The sequence below is a fragment of the Lipophrys pholis genome (assembly GCF_963383615.2).
Source record: "Lipophrys pholis genome assembly, chromosome: 7".
NCBI lineage: Eukaryota > Metazoa > Chordata > Actinopteri > Blenniiformes > Blenniidae > Lipophrys > Lipophrys pholis.
This window is the reverse complement of record NC_137638.1, coordinates 17993758-18011390: the sequence shown is the minus strand read 5'-3', so window position 1 is coordinate 18011390 and position 17633 is coordinate 17993758. Positions and strand designations below refer to the sequence as shown.

The 17633-nt window shown below is 40.0% G+C and overlaps 2 protein-coding genes across 2 annotated transcripts; both read left to right on the top strand.

The window, feature by feature from the left end:
* The first annotated feature begins 3 nt into the window (after positions 1-3).
* tctn2 (tectonic family member 2) lies at positions 4-4460 on the top strand. The gene is made up of 18 exons (XM_080466842.1): positions 4-161; positions 282-395; positions 515-585; positions 730-931; positions 1032-1132; positions 1230-1429; positions 1519-1639; positions 1747-1900; positions 1992-2075; positions 2156-2278; positions 2381-2455; positions 2574-2672; positions 2771-2888; positions 2985-3088; positions 3186-3333; positions 3469-3612; positions 3732-3820; positions 4191-4460. The coding sequence occupies exons 1-18, from the start codon at positions 62-64 to the stop codon at positions 4310-4312; spliced, it is 2169 nt and encodes a 722-aa protein (XP_080322968.1). The 5' UTR covers positions 4-61; the 3' UTR covers positions 4313-4460.
* Positions 4461-6091: 1631 nt separating this feature from the next.
* Positions 6092-17276, top strand: atp6v0a2b (ATPase H+ transporting V0 subunit a2b). Its single transcript, XM_080466991.1, has 20 exons — positions 6092-6634; positions 6975-7053; positions 7460-7557; positions 7643-7780; positions 7908-8005; positions 8748-8874; positions 8987-9069; positions 9195-9288; positions 9958-10170; positions 10613-10763; positions 11488-11627; positions 11708-11862; positions 11993-12083; positions 13462-13580; positions 13656-13866; positions 13989-14108; positions 14205-14324; positions 14417-14534; positions 15193-15364; positions 15501-17276. The coding sequence occupies exons 1-20, from the start codon at positions 6518-6520 to the stop codon at positions 15601-15603; spliced, it is 2547 nt and encodes an 848-aa protein (XP_080323117.1). The 5' UTR covers positions 6092-6517; the 3' UTR covers positions 15604-17276.
* Positions 17277-17633: the final 357 nt, after the last annotated feature.

Below are 17633 nucleotides of genomic sequence, written 5' to 3'. Positions count from 1 at the left end.
GTTGCTATGACATCAGGAAGAGTTTACAAATATGGGGACTTCATAATGTGAGGCAAATGAAATGGCTCATTCTGAGGTTAAAACACTTTCCACAGTCATTACGCTTCAGTTTATAGGCGTTTTATTCTTCTCGCCGTTCTCCCGCTGTCAGAATATTCTCGGTATGTACCTGGCTAACAGGAAGGGACTGACGCTAAACTGTTCATGATACATTTGGGGATTTATATTTAGTTTACTGTGGTTTTCGGGCTGTATTCACAATGTAATCGTCCTTTCAACAGTTTTCCAGCCTTCTTTTGTGACGACAACGGGACCGGTGATCAGCGCCTTTTTGCTTGGAAAATCTTCGGATGTCTCTCTGAATCTGAGGACAGTTTCTCCGTCCAACACCACAGGTAAACGACAGCAACACACCAAACCCTCTGCAGACCGTGTCGAAGTTTATGTGCTGGGATCGTTGAAATTGTTTTATAGATTCACTTTGTGGTTGACTATGTTTCGTGTTCCTTCGCAGGAAGCATCGGATCCCCATCATGTGTACCCGAAGCAACGCAGTGGGGGCTCACACGGGAGCATCTGGGAAAGGTGACACATTGAGAGTAATGTTTTAATAACAGCGACTCGTTGAATGTATGCGTTCACTAAAAGGGAATGCCTACCGCAATCATCAATTTAATGTGTGAACACTTATTTCATACATGCTCAAGTTTGTTTCATTTGTTGTTTCAGAATACGATTCGAGTCCAGCTGAAGCTCAATCAAAGTCTGCGTTTGTGTAGTGAGAATGACACAAACTCAGACTGCTGTCCGAGGCCACTGTGTATGCTGGAAACTCTTCAGATGTCTGCCTGTGTGAATGGTACAGCCCGGGCGTCACTGCTGATCCAGGTCAAGATACACGCACGGCTTGTCCCTGCTAATAACGGATTTGGTAATTTGGATGAAGCTTCTGTCTAACCATCATCATCGCTCATGGTACAGGTCAACACTATTAAGGAATTTAAATATATGAATCATCACCTTGATTTCAGGTAACAAGACAGTTATTCCAAACCAAGTTTATGAACCTTTGGGCACTTGTCCCTGTGACCTGACATTCAGAGTATGTGATGTCCGCTGCTGCTGTGATAAGGTATTTCTGACTTTTCAGTTTTTTGTTTTTTTTATCAGAGTTCAGATTTGTTTCCTCGTTATTCAGCAAGGATTCACTTGTGTTTCTCTGTCAACAGGACTGCTCTGATGAGGATTTGAAGCTGTTTGTGTCCCAGTGTCTGCCGGGGCCTTTTGGCGGCCAGGTTTCTCCTGTCCCAGACTATCAGTGTTCTGTGCAGTCATCTCAAAACTCTCCAGACTGGTTTCCATTTTTATGTGTTGACTCTCCACCGGAAAACAACCCTTACCTTGGACTCTTTTACCAAGGAGCCACAATGTGAGAAAGAATTTATTATTATTTTCACATTTTCAATGATGCATTTGTATCATGTTTACGTTCTTCATCTTGGCCTTGAACCTGTCTAGTGCATCCAGACCTGGCCCGTCATTTCAAATACCCGATTTGCCGACTCCAGTGCCTGTCAATGTTCTCATACAAGGGAGTCCGATTTTCAAGTTCGATGACAAGTTCTTCACTATTCCCCAGGTAATGTGTCTGTATGTTTTTTAATACATCTTTCAATAATTTGCGCAAGATCTATTGTCAGCGATTCAACTGTGTGTGTGTGTGTGTTTGTTTGTTGTGACCCACAGAAGGCTCTCGGACAGTGCGTAAACAATGCCCCTGTTGCTTTTTTGGAAAACTTTGACATCAAGTGTGGGACTTTGCTTCACTCTTGTCCAACTGGAGTTCCCTTACAAACGTCACAAACAGATTTGAGCATTACATTGAAGAATGGGGAAGGGGGTATGTTTTCCCTGGTGCACATACTGAAGCACTTTTTTAATATGGTGTATTTTTTTCTAATAATTGCCGTCTTTATACTTCAACCTTTCAGGTGATGTTGTGGTGGAAGTGATCGATGAAGTGGCCACTGACTTGTCGTCCTTCATATATGAAAGCAACTCCCCTTCCTCTTCGGGTACGTTAAAGACAAGACATTATTGATGAAGCAACCTAAAATGAAAATAAACTTTAACACTGACTTATTTTCATCTCAAGTTCAAAAGGTGGTGTGTGAAAATGTCACTTTAGTCCTGGATTATAAATTCTACTGGAAAGAAAATGTTATGACAGGTGTCACGCTGACGCGCACTGTGGGGAGTATCACCTTCAGTGAGAATGGTAAGTTCTTATGCTTTCCAATGATTTTGACAGCAAGCAAAGTTTTTTCATATTTGTCTTGCAGTTTTGCTGCATTATTGCTTTTATTTCCCTTTTTAACAGCAATGTTAACTACAAGATATGCTGCTGTGTTCCTGAATGGAGAGTTTAATGGTGAACCCAACTCAGGGAATCCAGGTGAGAGCAAGATATAATACTTTCGTTCTAGTAGTGTAAGTAGTATTCAACCAATTGTAGATATTACAGCATTTTCAGTTTATGTGACATGTGATAACCCAAAAATTTTAAATGGCAGGCTATCAGGTGGGAAGGCCTGTTATTGCTGGGATAATTAACACTTCGGACAACAACACTGGCTTTATGGAGAGAACATCAGTCAATATTTGGAAACCAGGTACCACCCATAAAGTCATGCTCTTAAGTACTGACATGCTGTAAATGGCTTAATGGTAAAATATGGTAATTATCATTATGTTCTGCTTTGGCCACCAGTGAGCGATGGACTTTGTTCCACTGCGGAGAAGAAACAGGTTCTATTTGGGGTAAATTCAACATCAGGATGTGTGCTACCTGTCAGTCAACAGAATCTGACTCAGTGCGCACTATTAAGGTCAGTAGGCCAGCTTGAGTTCACTCTCCAAACATGCTGATATATTTGGTATGTATTTGTATTAAATTTAAAACACAATGTTTATTTGTCCTCTAGAGAGACTGTGGTTACTCTTCAAACAGCTTTGATCACAGCCGAGTATGTGGCAAAGATCGGTAACCCGGATAATTTAACTATGACAGACTGGGTGAATATAAGATGTAAGTACACAGTTTAAATGTGCAATAAATATTATATATTTCAAATATACTGCACCTTTATTTCTAATCAAATGCTTAACAAAACACGTTATTCCAGTTGACACGGTGAACTCAAGCACAGCCTTTGAGGAGACTTCAGGTTCTTGTGATGGTATTCCAGCCCACCAGCATATCCAAATTTGGAGTGTTATTACTGGCACGGCAAAAGGAATGCCTCAAAGGGAAATTCAGGGTGTGCAAGTCAGGTGTGTGTGTTTGCTGCAAAATCCTCCCTAATGTGCAAGTAACATTTGATCCGGTGAAGGAACTGTTTCTCACTGTGTGTATTGGAATGTGTTTCAAATCAGCGTGAAAAAAGGTTCCGTTCTGTTCATTTTTAGTCACGACTTGTCCACCTGGGCCCCGGACTGTGGGGGCGGGGAAGTCTCTGCATGTAGCGATCCAATGGAAACTTGGATGTTTTCCGTCACATCCTCAGTCACTTTTATTGACATTCCAATCAAAACCAGACCACCAACAACCAGGTACTTAGTCAAGCAGATCTTACAAGGAGACATGTTAAGCCAGATGAAATACATCAGACGTGCGACCTCGCCCATTGTAACGTGGCACTTAACTTTGTATTTTGACAATTTTCCTGCAGGTTTCAGATCAACTTCACAGAATATGACTGTAACAGGAACGATGTGTGTTGGCCTGAGCTCGCTTTCCCCGTTACAAAGTATTACACAGGTAGATGTTTATCTAATACAAGGAAAATTGTCTACTCTTTTTTTTCTTTTTTTTTTTGCGGAAATCATTGAAATTGCTAATGTTGAGAAAACATTTTATGTTTCTGTCAATTCCATGGTTTTATTCAACACATCAACACCATGATTGCTATCAATAAAGTTTATTAAAGTAATACAAGCTCATGTCTGAATGCCATCAATGGCACCTTTAAAAACAGCATTTTAACATTGTACACCTGTATGTTGAGAAACGAAGATTCTACTTCCATATCTTACATTTGTAATGCATCTATACCAGGAACACATCAGTGAGTAGAGTGACAGGTTTTGACCGAACCATTAATGATTCATTGTATCTTTACTCCCCTCAGGTGAACCATATCATCTGGCGCTAGCGAAAGGAATGATTTTAGTTTTCTTTTTCATCACTGCCTCGATCCTGGGAACTCCATGGAGGCAAATCCGACAGGCGTGGAGCAGCGCTGCGTTGTAGATTTTAAGAGAATGTAGAAGACACTCTTGAAAGGCTGAACACTGACTGTAAGGGTTACACATGGTTTTTTGAATTATGTTGTTTTTGTCGTAGTTATGATTTTGGTAATGTAAATAGTTGTTTTGTAATAAAAATATTTGCGGCACAGATTCCTTGTTCTCTGTTCTTTTTGACCAAATGTAACAATTATTTCTTAGGCTATTTGTGATTTGTCAACAATTACAAAAACCATTACTGACTGGCGCTCTTTCTCATGTATCACGTGTGTGAGTTGGTATAGTGTGATCATCAAACTGACATTTCCACCAGCCAATTACTCTTTGCAGATAATAAGAAGTAACTCCACTGAGGTTGTCGCTATTAACCTTTTGACAGAAATGAGTTCTTCACAAAATTGAGGACCACAACTATTTCTTATTTATCAATTGCTCAGTTGTAGATGTTGATATAAACTAAATTATCCCAAATAAAAACATCTCAACATCTATGGCTATGGCTAACTCTGACTTAGCAAGAATCTCCAGTTGGTTTCAGTTATGTAGATTACCTTTAAACGTTCAAACTTCACAAAGTACAGGGAAGAAGAAAGGTGGAAAGTGTATTATTTATCTTTACATTCTGTGAATATATCTGTTTGTTTACTTGCTGGTTGCTTTCTTTGTTTTGTTTTGCGGTTATTCAAGTTTATGAGTATGAGATTGTTAAAAAAAACAACAACATGCATACAGGATCAAAACATACTAACCGGACCCGAGGTAGGATTCAATAAGCTTATGCTTCTTCCTACTCGTTTTTCAAGCATGTAAAAATTTTCTTTTTCATATGGCACTCATATGTGGCACTCATTTTGTTTGACGGCTTAAATCTCTCCTCACAACATGTGCAGGTCAACACTAAATATCAATTCTTCCGATACCAAGTTTCTCTATTTTCGCATTAACTCTTATGTTAAATTATCAGTATTTACTTTACTGTGGCTACTTTATTTATTTACTTCTTTTTTTTTACAAAAAAATTGTATTCCTTTAAAGTAAAAAAATTTACTATTTCTGCCTTTTTTTCCTTCTGGTTTGGACAACTACTCTTTTTTCCATGCGTGAAAAAACAGACGCTCATACTATTATATAAATGCCCCAATAATGCTGGAGCTCATTACCAGGACCACAATGGGAATTATTGTCCATGTCTAGTTGTAGGTGTCTATGTCTATGTGTCCCTGGCCTTGTTAATGAGGCCTGCTACAGAGGTAAAGATGGTGCTCTAATGACATGAAGTTTTGGTCCCAGTGGACTGCATCACTGCCTCATATCAAGGAGGAGAGACTGGAATTGGTTTGTCTACAGGATGGGTGGGACGGGCTTCAATCTCATGTTAAGGATGAAAGATTACAGCCCAAAACTCTCACTTCAGAAAATATGATAATCAGATGTAAATTTACTGGTGTTGTATATCTTCATTAAAGGAACACTTTCGCCTTAACTGACCTCTTGACAAAACAACTAAATGAGATGCATATAGATAAAAACATGTTTGGAACTGAGATAAAGAATAATAAAGACCCTCATAGACCTTGGAGTCCTTCAATAGCTATGACTTGAAAATAATTTCACCACACAAGGTCAGGGTTACTTTCATATTTCAGGTTTTTGACAAAGTATCGGTGTTGGTGATATCGGCTGAGATTCAACTTGGTATCGGATCGGAACGTCGATACGAGGTGCGTTGATTCCGTAGTGCGCATGCTCAGACAGACGGCCCTGATTGGTCAGTTCCACCTCCGCTGCTGTGGAACTTGGTTGTGTTCAACAGTCTGAAGTAAAGTGACGTGGATCGCTTCAGACGCAGGGGACGTCTAAAACTTCATCAACTATGAAGGATGTTTGTCCCATACCTTGCGGGTAAACCACGCCGACGACCGTAACATCTCCTGCTGTGCTTTTCAAGAGTAATCTTAAAAAGAAAACCCTGAAAAGCAGGAATCAACTGGACGACGCTAACACCGGCGGCTAGCCAATTAGCTAGCTAACAGGAAACACCTCGGCTGAGTAAAGTCAGCGGAATGATCGTCAAATATTAATTTTATCACCTGAGCCGAAACATGAAAAGGACCGGGGAGGATTTAACACTCAGTCGCTGATAAACAAGGCACAGAAACCGCTCCAGTTAGACAGTAGTGGCCCGTCGGCGGAGGAGCCAGCTGTCAAGATGTGCTCTTTGCTCCGAGGTGAGGAGATGTGTCTGGCCCAACTCTTCCTGCAGTCCGGCTCCGCGTACGACTGCATCAGTGAGCTGGGAGAGCTGGGACTGGTGGAGTTCAGAGACGTGAGTCCCCAAATATACACGATTCAAACATCAGGGAGACAGCGGTGTTTCTCTCTGAAACTTGTTGCTGAGCTTTCGAATGGAGAGACAGACTCTGGTAGTCTGCAGCAGTGTGTTTGTTTAAGGGTCTGGACTTATGTAACTCATAGAACTGAAACTTATCTCACAGCCAAGCTCGTGTGGAAATGAAATCATCCTACAGATCACAGCTGAAGTCAAATGCTACTGTAAAGATGGCTTGTACTTTCCACACCTCGTTCTTCAGGTGTTGCTGTGGTTTGTGATAAAGTGTGATAATAACTTTGTGCTTACGTTCTATGTACTCTTACACTCCTTTCAGCTCAATCCAACTGTTAATTCTTTTCAACGAAAGCACGTCAACGAGATCAAAAAATGTGAAGAGATGGAGAGGATCCTAGGTAAGGGCATGCTTGTCTATTTACATTCTACCTTTACAGCTATTCCACTTATTAAATCAGCTGATTAAAAGCCATACTTTGGATTGGAGATGAGAGCATTTTCCTCATTCAAAGTAAATATTGATTTATGATGAAAGTTTGGTAGTAATGAATACTTAAAAAGCCAAAAGAGCTTCTCTGGACTGAATGGCAGGCCAGTCGGTGACCTTTCAGTCAGGAGAAATGTCAGCTGATTGTTGATGTATTTGAAGGAAATACAGAACTCGGCTAACTGAACGCTGTGTTATTAGATTAAAAAAGAGAAACAAGTTATGATACTTTGAACCACACTGGATTGGAGGCAAAGAGAGATCAGGTCATCTGACAGTGGTGATACTCAAGACATGTTTTTGTTTGCTTTGAACAGGATACCTGCTGAGGGAAATCAAGAAAGCAGATATCTCACTGCCAGAAAGCGATGTGAACCCAGTGGCCCCGTTACCAAAGCACATTATGACTATCATGGTTAGTTCACGTTATTTGATTGTTATCGCTCCTTTTTGTCCTGTGCATCCTGTTGTTGGATGTATACAGTTTTATTTGTTCACAGGAGCAGCTGCAGCGGTTAGAGGTGGAATTAGGCGAAGTGACCAGGAATAAAGAGAAGCTGCAGAAGAATCTGCTGGAGCTGACGGAGTACACACACATGCTGCGCATCACCCGCAGCTTTGTGCAGAGAGCCGCTGAGGTCGGTGGGAGTTTTTGTATTATAGCTGCGGTCTTTGTACTTGCATGTTGATATGTATACAGTAGGTTTTCTTTACTGTTTTGAGAGAGATTGTCGATCACAGCTTGTGTTTTGTGTTTACTCTTAGCGTGAGCCCTTACAAGTGCAGTATGAGGAGTTCCCCTTCCTAGAAAAAGACTCAATGATGGACTACAGCAGCATGCAGAGGCTGGGAGCCAAACTAGGGTCAGTGGTGAGATTCATATATCAATATCAGCGCTATATTTTATGTTTGAATTGAGAGTTTATTTTTCTTACCCTAAAAAGTACACAGTAGGTATTTTGTGGTATAATAAAAGACGTGTCCGTGCACAGCAAGTGCAGCTAATTAAAAAAAAAAAAGGTTTCAGTTGAACCAAATGAATCATTTGTCTCTTATAAGTTCTTCTGTGTACTTTCTGTCAACTCTATTCATACACTGACACACTTCATTAATACTACTAACAGCCAAATCATTCACATGTGGCGATAACTGATGTGCAGCTGTGACTCACTTAAAAAGTCTGCTCAGATTAGATTCTTCTCACAAACATTAGTGCCATTGTGAATGGCAGAGGCTTGGTTGAATGAGAGGACTGGTTGTGCAGCTATAATCAAGAAGACTGAGTAACATTGACAAAGCAACCAAATGGAGTTAATTCACATCTGTAGCGGAAAATGGTGTGTCTCTTTTAATGCTCTGAGCTTTAGGTTTGTTTTTAATGTTGAAACACTGTTTATAGTTAAAGAGAATCCTGTAATGAATTTGTCTTATTAAAGATAAGGCTTCTCAAGTTTTTTAGTGTAATTCTGTAATGAACACAATCCAGATTCTATTTGAATAATCTTTTTCAATTCTGTGTGTGATATTTCTAATAATGACATATTGATGATATTGAACATAAACTTGTGTATCCTGTATGTCAACGTTCCTCTCATTACTTTACAGCTTCACCTCAGGACTTATCCAGCGGGCGAAGATTGAGGCTTTTGAGCGGATGCTTTGGCGAGTTTGTAAAGGCTACACCATCCTCAGCTACGCTGAGGTCGAGGAGTATCTGGATGATCCCGACACAGTATGTTATGCCAATTGATTTCAGGGAAAACTTTCCAAGCTGCTTTAAAATGTAATGCAACTACGATGATGCAAACATAATTTCCCTCTTTCCCTAATCTGTCTATTTGCAGGGTGAGCCGACCAAGAGCGTCGTGTTCCTGATCTCCTACTGGGGAGACCAGATTGGCCAGAAAGTGAAGAAGATCTGTGACTGGTAATTACTGCACATTGTACTTTTACAGGCTGCCCTCAGTTACTTCATTTTTTTTTTTAATGTAGTCATTCCTGTTTTGCTTTATATGCAGTGACATATCTTTGACCTGCTGTTTTGCTCGACAGCTACCACTGTCACCTGTATCCTTATCCCAGTAGCAATGAGGAGAGGAGTGACGTTGTCGAGGGGTTGAGGACTCGCATTCAGGACCTCCACACAGTACGTGTCACATTTTATCACTGCTGCTGGTCATGCGGACGGTTTATTTCTGACAGAAAAAGAAATGTGGTTTTTCTAAAACTTTGCATGTACGTGACAAACCTGACAACGAGAGGTTTATAGTTTTGCATTGTAGAAATTCCTTTGCTCAGTTAGTCTCGTTGATGTTCAGACAGTAGCTGCAGGATTTCTCCTTCATACGGGTATTTTCATGGTCAAAGAACAGAGATCAAAAGTGGATGGCTGAGTTATTTTCTGGAAGATTAACCTGGCGGTTCTGGCAAGCCTTTGTGGTGTGATTTGTGTCAGAGGCAATTCACGGTGAATCATTCAAGTAGCTCCAACCTGCTGTGACTGTAAACTAGAATTGCTCTCACCCCCTGTAGCACATGATCAACATGAGGCCTCTGCTAAACTGAGCTGGCTCCTTTCTTTTTCTGCATGCTTTTCTCACCCCCCCCCACACACACACACACACCTCTCGTCTTGCTTCGTCACTCTCATTTAAACATAAACACACAACCTGAAACTTAATTTATTGCCAATATTTGTGTTGTGTTTGACGTTCAATATTTGGTTGTAAAATTTACGTGAGCCTTCTGGGATTTTAAAACCATCTTAAATATGTAACGTGTTTACCTTAGTAAACATGGTGGTTCTCCCATCCAGGTGCTTCACAGGACAGAAGACTACCTGAGGCAAGTCCTGATGAAGGCCTCAGAGTCCGTCTACACCTGGGTCATCCAGGTCAAGAAAATGAAGGCCATCTACTACATTCTGAACCTGTGTAGTTTTGATGTGACCAATAAGTGTCTGATCGCTGAGGTGTGGTGTCCCGTCAACGACATCCCAGCTCTGCGGAGAGCGCTGGAAGACGGTTCGGTGAGGAAAAACTTCCTGCGAGAGCTCTGATTGTTTGACCAGTTGTTCATTCAAGAACTAACTTCCGTATGAGACATTGTGTTTGTTCGGCACTTATTTTGATAAAGAAAATTACATTTTGTTTCACTTGGTTTCTAACAGTTTACTATTTATTCAAATTGTACTCTAAGGAGGGACCCATGTAAATTTGAGTTGAAGAAAAAATGTATTTGCACGATTGAGAATAACCGATCCTGAAATAGTTTGTCAGATTCCCCTAGTTGACTGCAGCAATTCGATTAGGTTAAGCCAATTAACCACAATACAACATTCGAGCTGCTCAATTCCAACTCTAATTGTTTCCCATGTGCCACCATCTCTTTGCCGTCCTTATCTGACTTTGACCCCATTCTGATAAAATCGCCTAACTTGACCAATAAGATATTTCATTCTGATATTCCAGAGGAAAAGTGGAGCGACGGTTCCTTCCTTTGTCAATCGGATCCCCACCGGTGACACTCCGCCCACCCTGATCCGGACCAACAAATTCACCTCGGGCTTCCAGAACATTGTGGATGCCTATGGAGTGGGAACGTATGGAGAGGTTAACCCCGGTAAGAGGGACACTTTGTCACGAGCTGACCTGAAATGAAGAGTCTTTCATTAGAATTGATTCTAACACGGAGCCACAGTTTTATCCTCAACCAAGATGAGTATTTAGGATTAAAGATTATTCACACTGTTATGTAAACTCTTCTTTACTTAAACATACAGCAGTGCTGCCAAACTGATATGAGTTCTTTGGCCACATACACCTCAATTTGATCTTTGGTCTGGATCATAGTTTTGATCTGGAAAAAACTTAAAAATACAGATAACTCCAAGTTTTTCCCTCAGTTTTAGTGAAAACCCCCACAGACATCAGCTACAACTTTTCACATTCATTGCACGTTTTATAAAATCTTTAGACTAAATTCCTTTGAAAAGAAAAAAACATCCTATATGAAATGTTATCCGTCACGATGTTTCTCTTTAGACTGAGGTGGAAAAAAGTCAGTTGATTCTAACAATATAGGCTTTAGTCTTTAGCAGGCATAGCTTTTTTGCTGTGCCACTGATCTGTGAGCTGTAAACGTTATTGCCATCTGTTGTTGCTCGTTATGTCCTCTTCTCTGACTGAAACAATGATTTTGTGTTTTGAATTGTGTCTTGGGTTGATTTAGGCCCTTGGTCTGCATGTGTGACATGTTTGTTTATAATGCTATGATTAGACCCTGCAGTGATGTCACAGTATATATCCTTCATATTGACGAGTTCTGATTTGTGTATCTCTTCTAGCGCCGTTCACAATCATAACTTTCCCATTCTTATTCGCTGTGATGTTCGGAGACCTGGGTCATGGAATCATCATGACCATGTTTGCTTTTTGGATGGTTTTATATGAGAATAATCGCAAACTGAAGAAAACCAGGAACGAGGTGTGTATGAAGGGTTTCTTTTGTCTTGCCCGGTTTTTAGCCTCCATGTGTGAAGTAAGCGATTTGATTTTTGCTTGCAGATCTGGAACACATTCTTTGAGGGACGTTATATCATTTTAATGATGGGCCTGTTCTCCATCTACACTGGTCTGATATACAATGACTGTTTCTCAAAGTCCCTCAACATATTTGGCTCTGGGTGGAATGTGAGCGCTATGTTTAACACGGAGTGGAAGTGAGTAGCGATCGACACGTAGGGCTCTACTGTAAATATGATAATAATGTAGGCAAGTTGCAGAAAAGTTCAATAAATAATCACCTTGAGGATTTGTTCAGGCGATGAGAATTTGTTTTGTGTCTGACAGGATGGAAGACGTCTACGGGAACAGATTTCTAACTCTGGATCCAAATGTTACCGGCGTTTTCACAGGACCTTACCCACTGGGAATTGACCCGGTGAGTCGGCGATGCACCAGTAATCCTGTGTTTCATGAATTTTATTTGCATTTAAATGTATTGAAATGGTAGGCCCTTGGGATGCAACGTCTCACTTCCAAGGGGGTTTACATAACAAAACCTCATAAGACAAAGTAAACAGCCGACACAACCCTGTACATACACACGTCTTGCTCATCCAATCACAGTCCCCCAACATAAAGAACTACCAGTTTAATGGAGTAAAAACAAACGACACAACTTGCATACTTGGCCCGAGGCATGCCTTTGAGAAACGGTAAATTCCAAAGTTCAGTCTCTACAGTTCATTGTCGATGAGAATCTTGAAGCACAAAACTAGGTTTTCAGATTGATTTTAAGAATTTCGACTTTTTTTTTTTTTTTTTTTTCATTTTAATTCTTTTTTTTTTTTTTTTAGATATATATCAAATTGCAAGCATTCACATAATATATTCAAGTCCATGTGGAAAAAAGTTTTACTGTCTCCTGAATGGCTTGTGACAACTTATTATTATAAACAAATGTTAATGCTTTGTGTGGCCATTTCACACGTAATGACTTCTGCTGCCTCCAAAAATTTTGTGAATTTTGAAGAACAATTCATGCCCCTGTGCATATTGCCAAGTTTTGGAATCAAATAATTTGAATTTTGTGGAATGCCAAAAAACCAAAAGGGCCAACTCCTGATATTCCATGACCAGAGTTGGCACAGTGACAGTTGGGTGATTGTTCAGTTTAGTAAATGACAGAAATGCCTGCAATCTTTTGAGAAATATGCCCACCACCATCCTATATCCCTTTTTCTGCTCCATCAAAATAACCACATATTACTAGAATTCAAGTTAGAGAGCTACGGCTTCCTCTTAAACTCCCAAGAAAGAAAACTGACCAGTGTTGTTCAGTCAAGCATACAGCTCATTAAAAGAAAGTTAAACTGAGGTCAGTACATGGCAGACTGACAATGTCGTGGAATAAACCCCTTCCTAAGTTTATAGAGTTCTGATTATGTTTCTAAAGAAACAGCTAATAAAGGTGAATTGGTGTAATCCCATTACAGTAACATTAAGTGGAGGTGGGTCATGTCTAGAGTGGATACAGTAAATTGCATTAGACAATCGTTTGTATCGGTGAGACAGGGACAGGCATTGTCTAAGTATAGTTGAATGTCTGGAATTGAGGTTATTGATAACTCAATTAGCATTATTGATAATTGGTACTAATTGATTTAGTAATAATTAGATTCCCTTTACAGACAGTTGTACCATCCTAACATGAAGGAATGAAAAAAAACAATCCGACTAAGTCTTTGTGAGATTTCTAAATGATTGCTGAACACTGCGGTTTACTGATCATGTTTTTCTTTCTCTGTATGTTGTAGATTTGGAACTTGGCTTCCAACCGTCTTACATTTCTGAACTCCTATAAAATGAAGATGTCGGTAATCTTGGGAGTCATACATATGAGCTTTGGAGTCATTCTCAGCACGTACAATCACATGTAAGTGTTGATTTGTTTGCCTTGTTTCTTTGGAAATCCAGTATTGTTAACGTTTGTTTTATTTACCGACTTTAGTCACTTCAGGAAGAAACACAACCTGTACTTGGTCTTCCTCCCTGAGCTCCTGTTCCTGCTCTGCTTGTTTGGCTACTTGGTGTTTATGATATTCTACAAGTGGATGACCTTCTCTGCAAAGACCGCCACACAAGCTCCCAGCATCCTCATCCACTTCATAAACATGTTCCTCATGCAGGGCGAGTCTGTGCAGCCTCTTTTCCCCGGGCAGGTGAGAAGCTTTATTCAAACTGCTGCAGATTGTTTCCACGGAACAAATTCAGTCTAATGTTGGTCAGAATGAATAAGTTGTTACAGCATCGTGGTTGTTTTTTGGGTTTTTTGTTCTTCTAGACTGGGCTGCAGGTGTTTCTGGTGATCCTCGCTCTTCTCTCCGTGCCCGTTTTACTGCTGGGGAAACCGCTCTACCTTTATTGGCTTCAAAATGGAAGCCACCGTTTAGGAATGTACAGGGTGAGTGTTTGAGACGCTCGCTCCTCAGGAACATATTCAAATCATCCTGAAACCTGAATTATGTGTGGACATATGCAAATGCTCCGTGTCGCCCAGGGATACGAGCGCGTGCGGAGAAACAGTGAAGAGGATGTCTACCTGATGAGAGCCCATGATATGGAGGAGGGCAGCAGTCACAGTGACCTCTCCACCAGTGGAGAGCACCACACCGAGGAGGTCGGCGCAGCAAACACTCCTGCTCTGACCTTTTCTTCTTTACCCAATCCTCAAATCAAGTCTTTTTTTTTTTTCTCTTGTCGTTACAATAGTTCAACACTGCGGATGAGTTCCTTCATCAGGCCATCCACACTATAGAGTATTGTTTGGGTTGCATCTCGAACACGGCCTCCTACCTCAGGCTCTGGGCCCTGAGTCTTGCACATGCCCGTGAGTATGACGCTTTGTAAAAAAAGAGATGCGGATCATTTGTCCCTTTGTTCATTGGTGCAATCACAAATGCAAAAAATGTGAGTTACTGTATGAACTCACTTTGGCCACACTACTTGAATATGACTCTAGAATTATTCCCTCTTTCAGCACGTCACCATAAACTTTTGCCCATGTGCACACATTTTTGCTAAATTTGTATGATTTAGTTACGAGTGCAACGCTATGCGTGCCTGGTGGTGGAATGTAGGTGCAGGCGAGAGAAGTGTGAATGTATTCCTGCCGGTTTGTGTGACTGCAGTGTACTAAAGCGGAGGATTACTTCACATATTTTTGCCTTTACATTCCTTATTTTCCAAACTTACCAAGATTTGTTTTTCAGAGTTTGTAATGTTGATAAACTTAGTAAACATCAGATTAAATCATCTTATGAAAGGGGCCCTCATGCTAGTTACCAGAGCATATATGCACAGTCTTCATGCAGAAATTCTGTATCAACTGAGTCTTAAAGAAGAGCTGCAATGTTGAGTGATTTGATATTAATGATTAACTATACCACAAAACCAGCAACTTTGATCAATGACAGCGGAGTATTGTTAACTCGCATGTTCCACTTTTGTACTTTTCTCTTCTCTCCCTTTTTTCTTGACTGTACCAGAGTTGTCGGAGGTTCTTTGGTCCATGGTTATGCGGGTAGGACTGCGAATGGACACCAATCTCGGGGTTTTCTTCCTGGTGCCAGTATTTGGTTTGTTTGCCATTCTCACTGTGGCAATCCTCCTGGTCATGGAGGGTCTGTCTGCGTTTCTTCATGCTCTCCGGCTGCACTGGTAAGAATAAACACCAACCCAAATACTTTTAAAGCCATTGTGCTTGGGAAGTTGTTTTTTTTTTTTTTCTTTCTTTCTTTTTAATTATAATTCATTCATAACAGCTGTTTGTTTGTTTGTTTGTTTTTCCCGTCAGGGTGGAGTTTCAGAATAAATTCTACAGTGGGACTGGAATCAAGTTCTGCCCCTTTGCCTTCTCTCTCCTGCCCTCCAGCTTTGAGCAGGATGGTTTGCTGTGACATGACGACCCTGTAATCCTGTTAAGTGAAGAGCGGAGCCAAAACAAGCCAGCGGGCCTCTGTGCTTATAAAGATGAAATGCGGAGATATCACAAAGTGATTCTTATATTTATGTTAGTCTTTTAGCAGTCTGTCAAGTAAAAGTAGTAGTGTGATGAGTTTTGTAAACGTTGAACTCAAACACTCCTTATTTCCTGACGGTTTTAGGAGCTCAGACTGCGCTGCGGAGCGATTCCGATCAGATTCCACATGAGTAAAGTTGAAGTGCATCTTGTCCTGTGGTCAGCCTGGCTCACTGCAGGATAATTTAGAAATAAAATGTGGCGCTCAGATTGAACATCTTCCTCTTGAGGTGTATCCAACCATCAAACTCCTGTCAGGCACTGTTGTACATGGTGATGGATTTTATTTGTATGGAGCCGTACTATTATTGGATCATTTCAACAAAAGATTAGAGTAAGGTCGATCATATTTGGCTGCACAAGTAAAAGCCTTGCAGTAATTATTTGTGATATTCTTATCAACATCCAATTTATTTAATAAATTGTTATTTGCTTCCTGTTAGTTGGCAATGCTGTCCTTTTGACTTCTGTAACTACTTTCAGTTTTGCATATCTGGTTTTTATACACTGGGTGGTGAACCAGCCTTTGGTTCACTAGTTGTTGCACTGACTGCCTTACAGACATTCTACCACGAGACAGCATATTGTATCATTCTCCAGGTTTCCTGGTCCAGATTAAAGACACCAACTCACAGCAAATAACCTTTTGACCTTTTTAAATATTGAGAAGAATTTGGGCATGTGTGACTTGAGATGTATATACTTTTGCAGAATTATTTTTGTAATTTATTTTTAAAGCGCATGGGGGTCACAGATGAATGTTGGCGGGGTGTGAGTTCTTTTCTCTCTTTTTTTTTTTTTCATGCATTCACAGTGTTGCCTTCGCACCTCCAATGTATTGTGTAATTCAACATTCCATCAATGAAAAACTTAAAGCATTCATTTGTTGTTGCTCTGTACTAGAAGAGCTCTGATACCCATACGTGGGACAATCTGAGGGTAAGTCCCTTTCTGACGTGTCCCGACACCAGGCACTAATATTTACTTCCTGTATTTCTAATTTGTCATGGGTTAGGCCTGAAAAGAATTGAGTTTAGGACTTTCTCCAAGGCGACGAGATTTGATTATCACAACTGCTGCCTTATAGTATTGTCTGCATCATTTCACCGACAAATGAGTTTGCTAAAGAAAGGTACTGCCAGCCACAACATTTGGATCAACGTGGTGTGAAATCTTCATGAAGCAGGTCATGCTGAGTTAATATCGATTACTTCAAAACTACATTTTTAAATACTTAGTTGAAGGGTTATTGTTATTTCTTTTCTGATTTTGCGATATATTTGTTATTGAAAATCACTCTTTTTTTTTTTTTTTTTTGACAAACACTCCAAGCTTTAATACCTTTAAGAAAATTGTCGATTCAACTTTAATGTTAATAAATTGTATTCATTTGAGTTGTTTTGCAAAGTGTCACGTATTCCTTATTGTACCCGGGTTTAGCTGGGCAAATCAGATCAGTGATTTCTATTTGAGAAATGTGTGAGGATTTTATGGACAGATTGGTTAAATAAATTACTCTACATTTTGTGTGAAGCAAATGTTTTGATAGTGATCTTGGTGTCCTTTATTTTTTCTTTTTTGCTTTCAAAAAGTTTTTATCACCAACTTTATTGTTGATAAACATCAGCATGTGGCTCATTGAAAGATTGTTTTCTTTTGGAAAATGAAAGATTCTGTTTTTAACACAGTAACATTACAGTTACTCATGTACAACCCCAGTTCCAATACACTTTGTGGATAGCAATGAAGTATTTTCTTAAGATTTTGAAAGTTGATGGCTTTATTTATTGACCTATCTTTTTAATAGTTTAGAATATTGTCTTAATTTAATAATAATTAACCGATAAGCCCACTGGACTGAAGGGGAATGAAACTGAAAATATCCCCATGTTATTTGGTTAATCTCCA

Coding starts and splice junctions, on each gene's coding strand:
- tctn2 (XM_080466842.1), top strand. CDS start 62: ATGGCTCATTCTGAGGTTAAAACACTTTCCACAGTCATTACGCTTCAG. Junction 162..281: donor CCGCTGTCAGAATATTCTCG/GTATGTACCTGG, acceptor TCCTTTCAACAG/TTTTCCAGCCTTCTTTTGTG. Junction 1,640..1,746: donor AGTTCTTCACTATTCCCCAG/GTAATGTGTCTG, acceptor TGTGACCCACAG/AAGGCTCTCGGACAGTGCGT.
- atp6v0a2b (XM_080466991.1), top strand. CDS start 6,518: ATGTGCTCTTTGCTCCGAGGTGAGGAGATGTGTCTGGCCCAACTCTTC. Junction 14,535..15,192: donor CCTGAGTCTTGCACATGCCC/GTGAGTATGACG, acceptor TGACTGTACCAG/AGTTGTCGGAGGTTCTTTGG. Junction 15,365..15,500: donor CATGCTCTCCGGCTGCACTG/GTAAGAATAAAC, acceptor TTTTCCCGTCAG/GGTGGAGTTTCAGAATAAAT.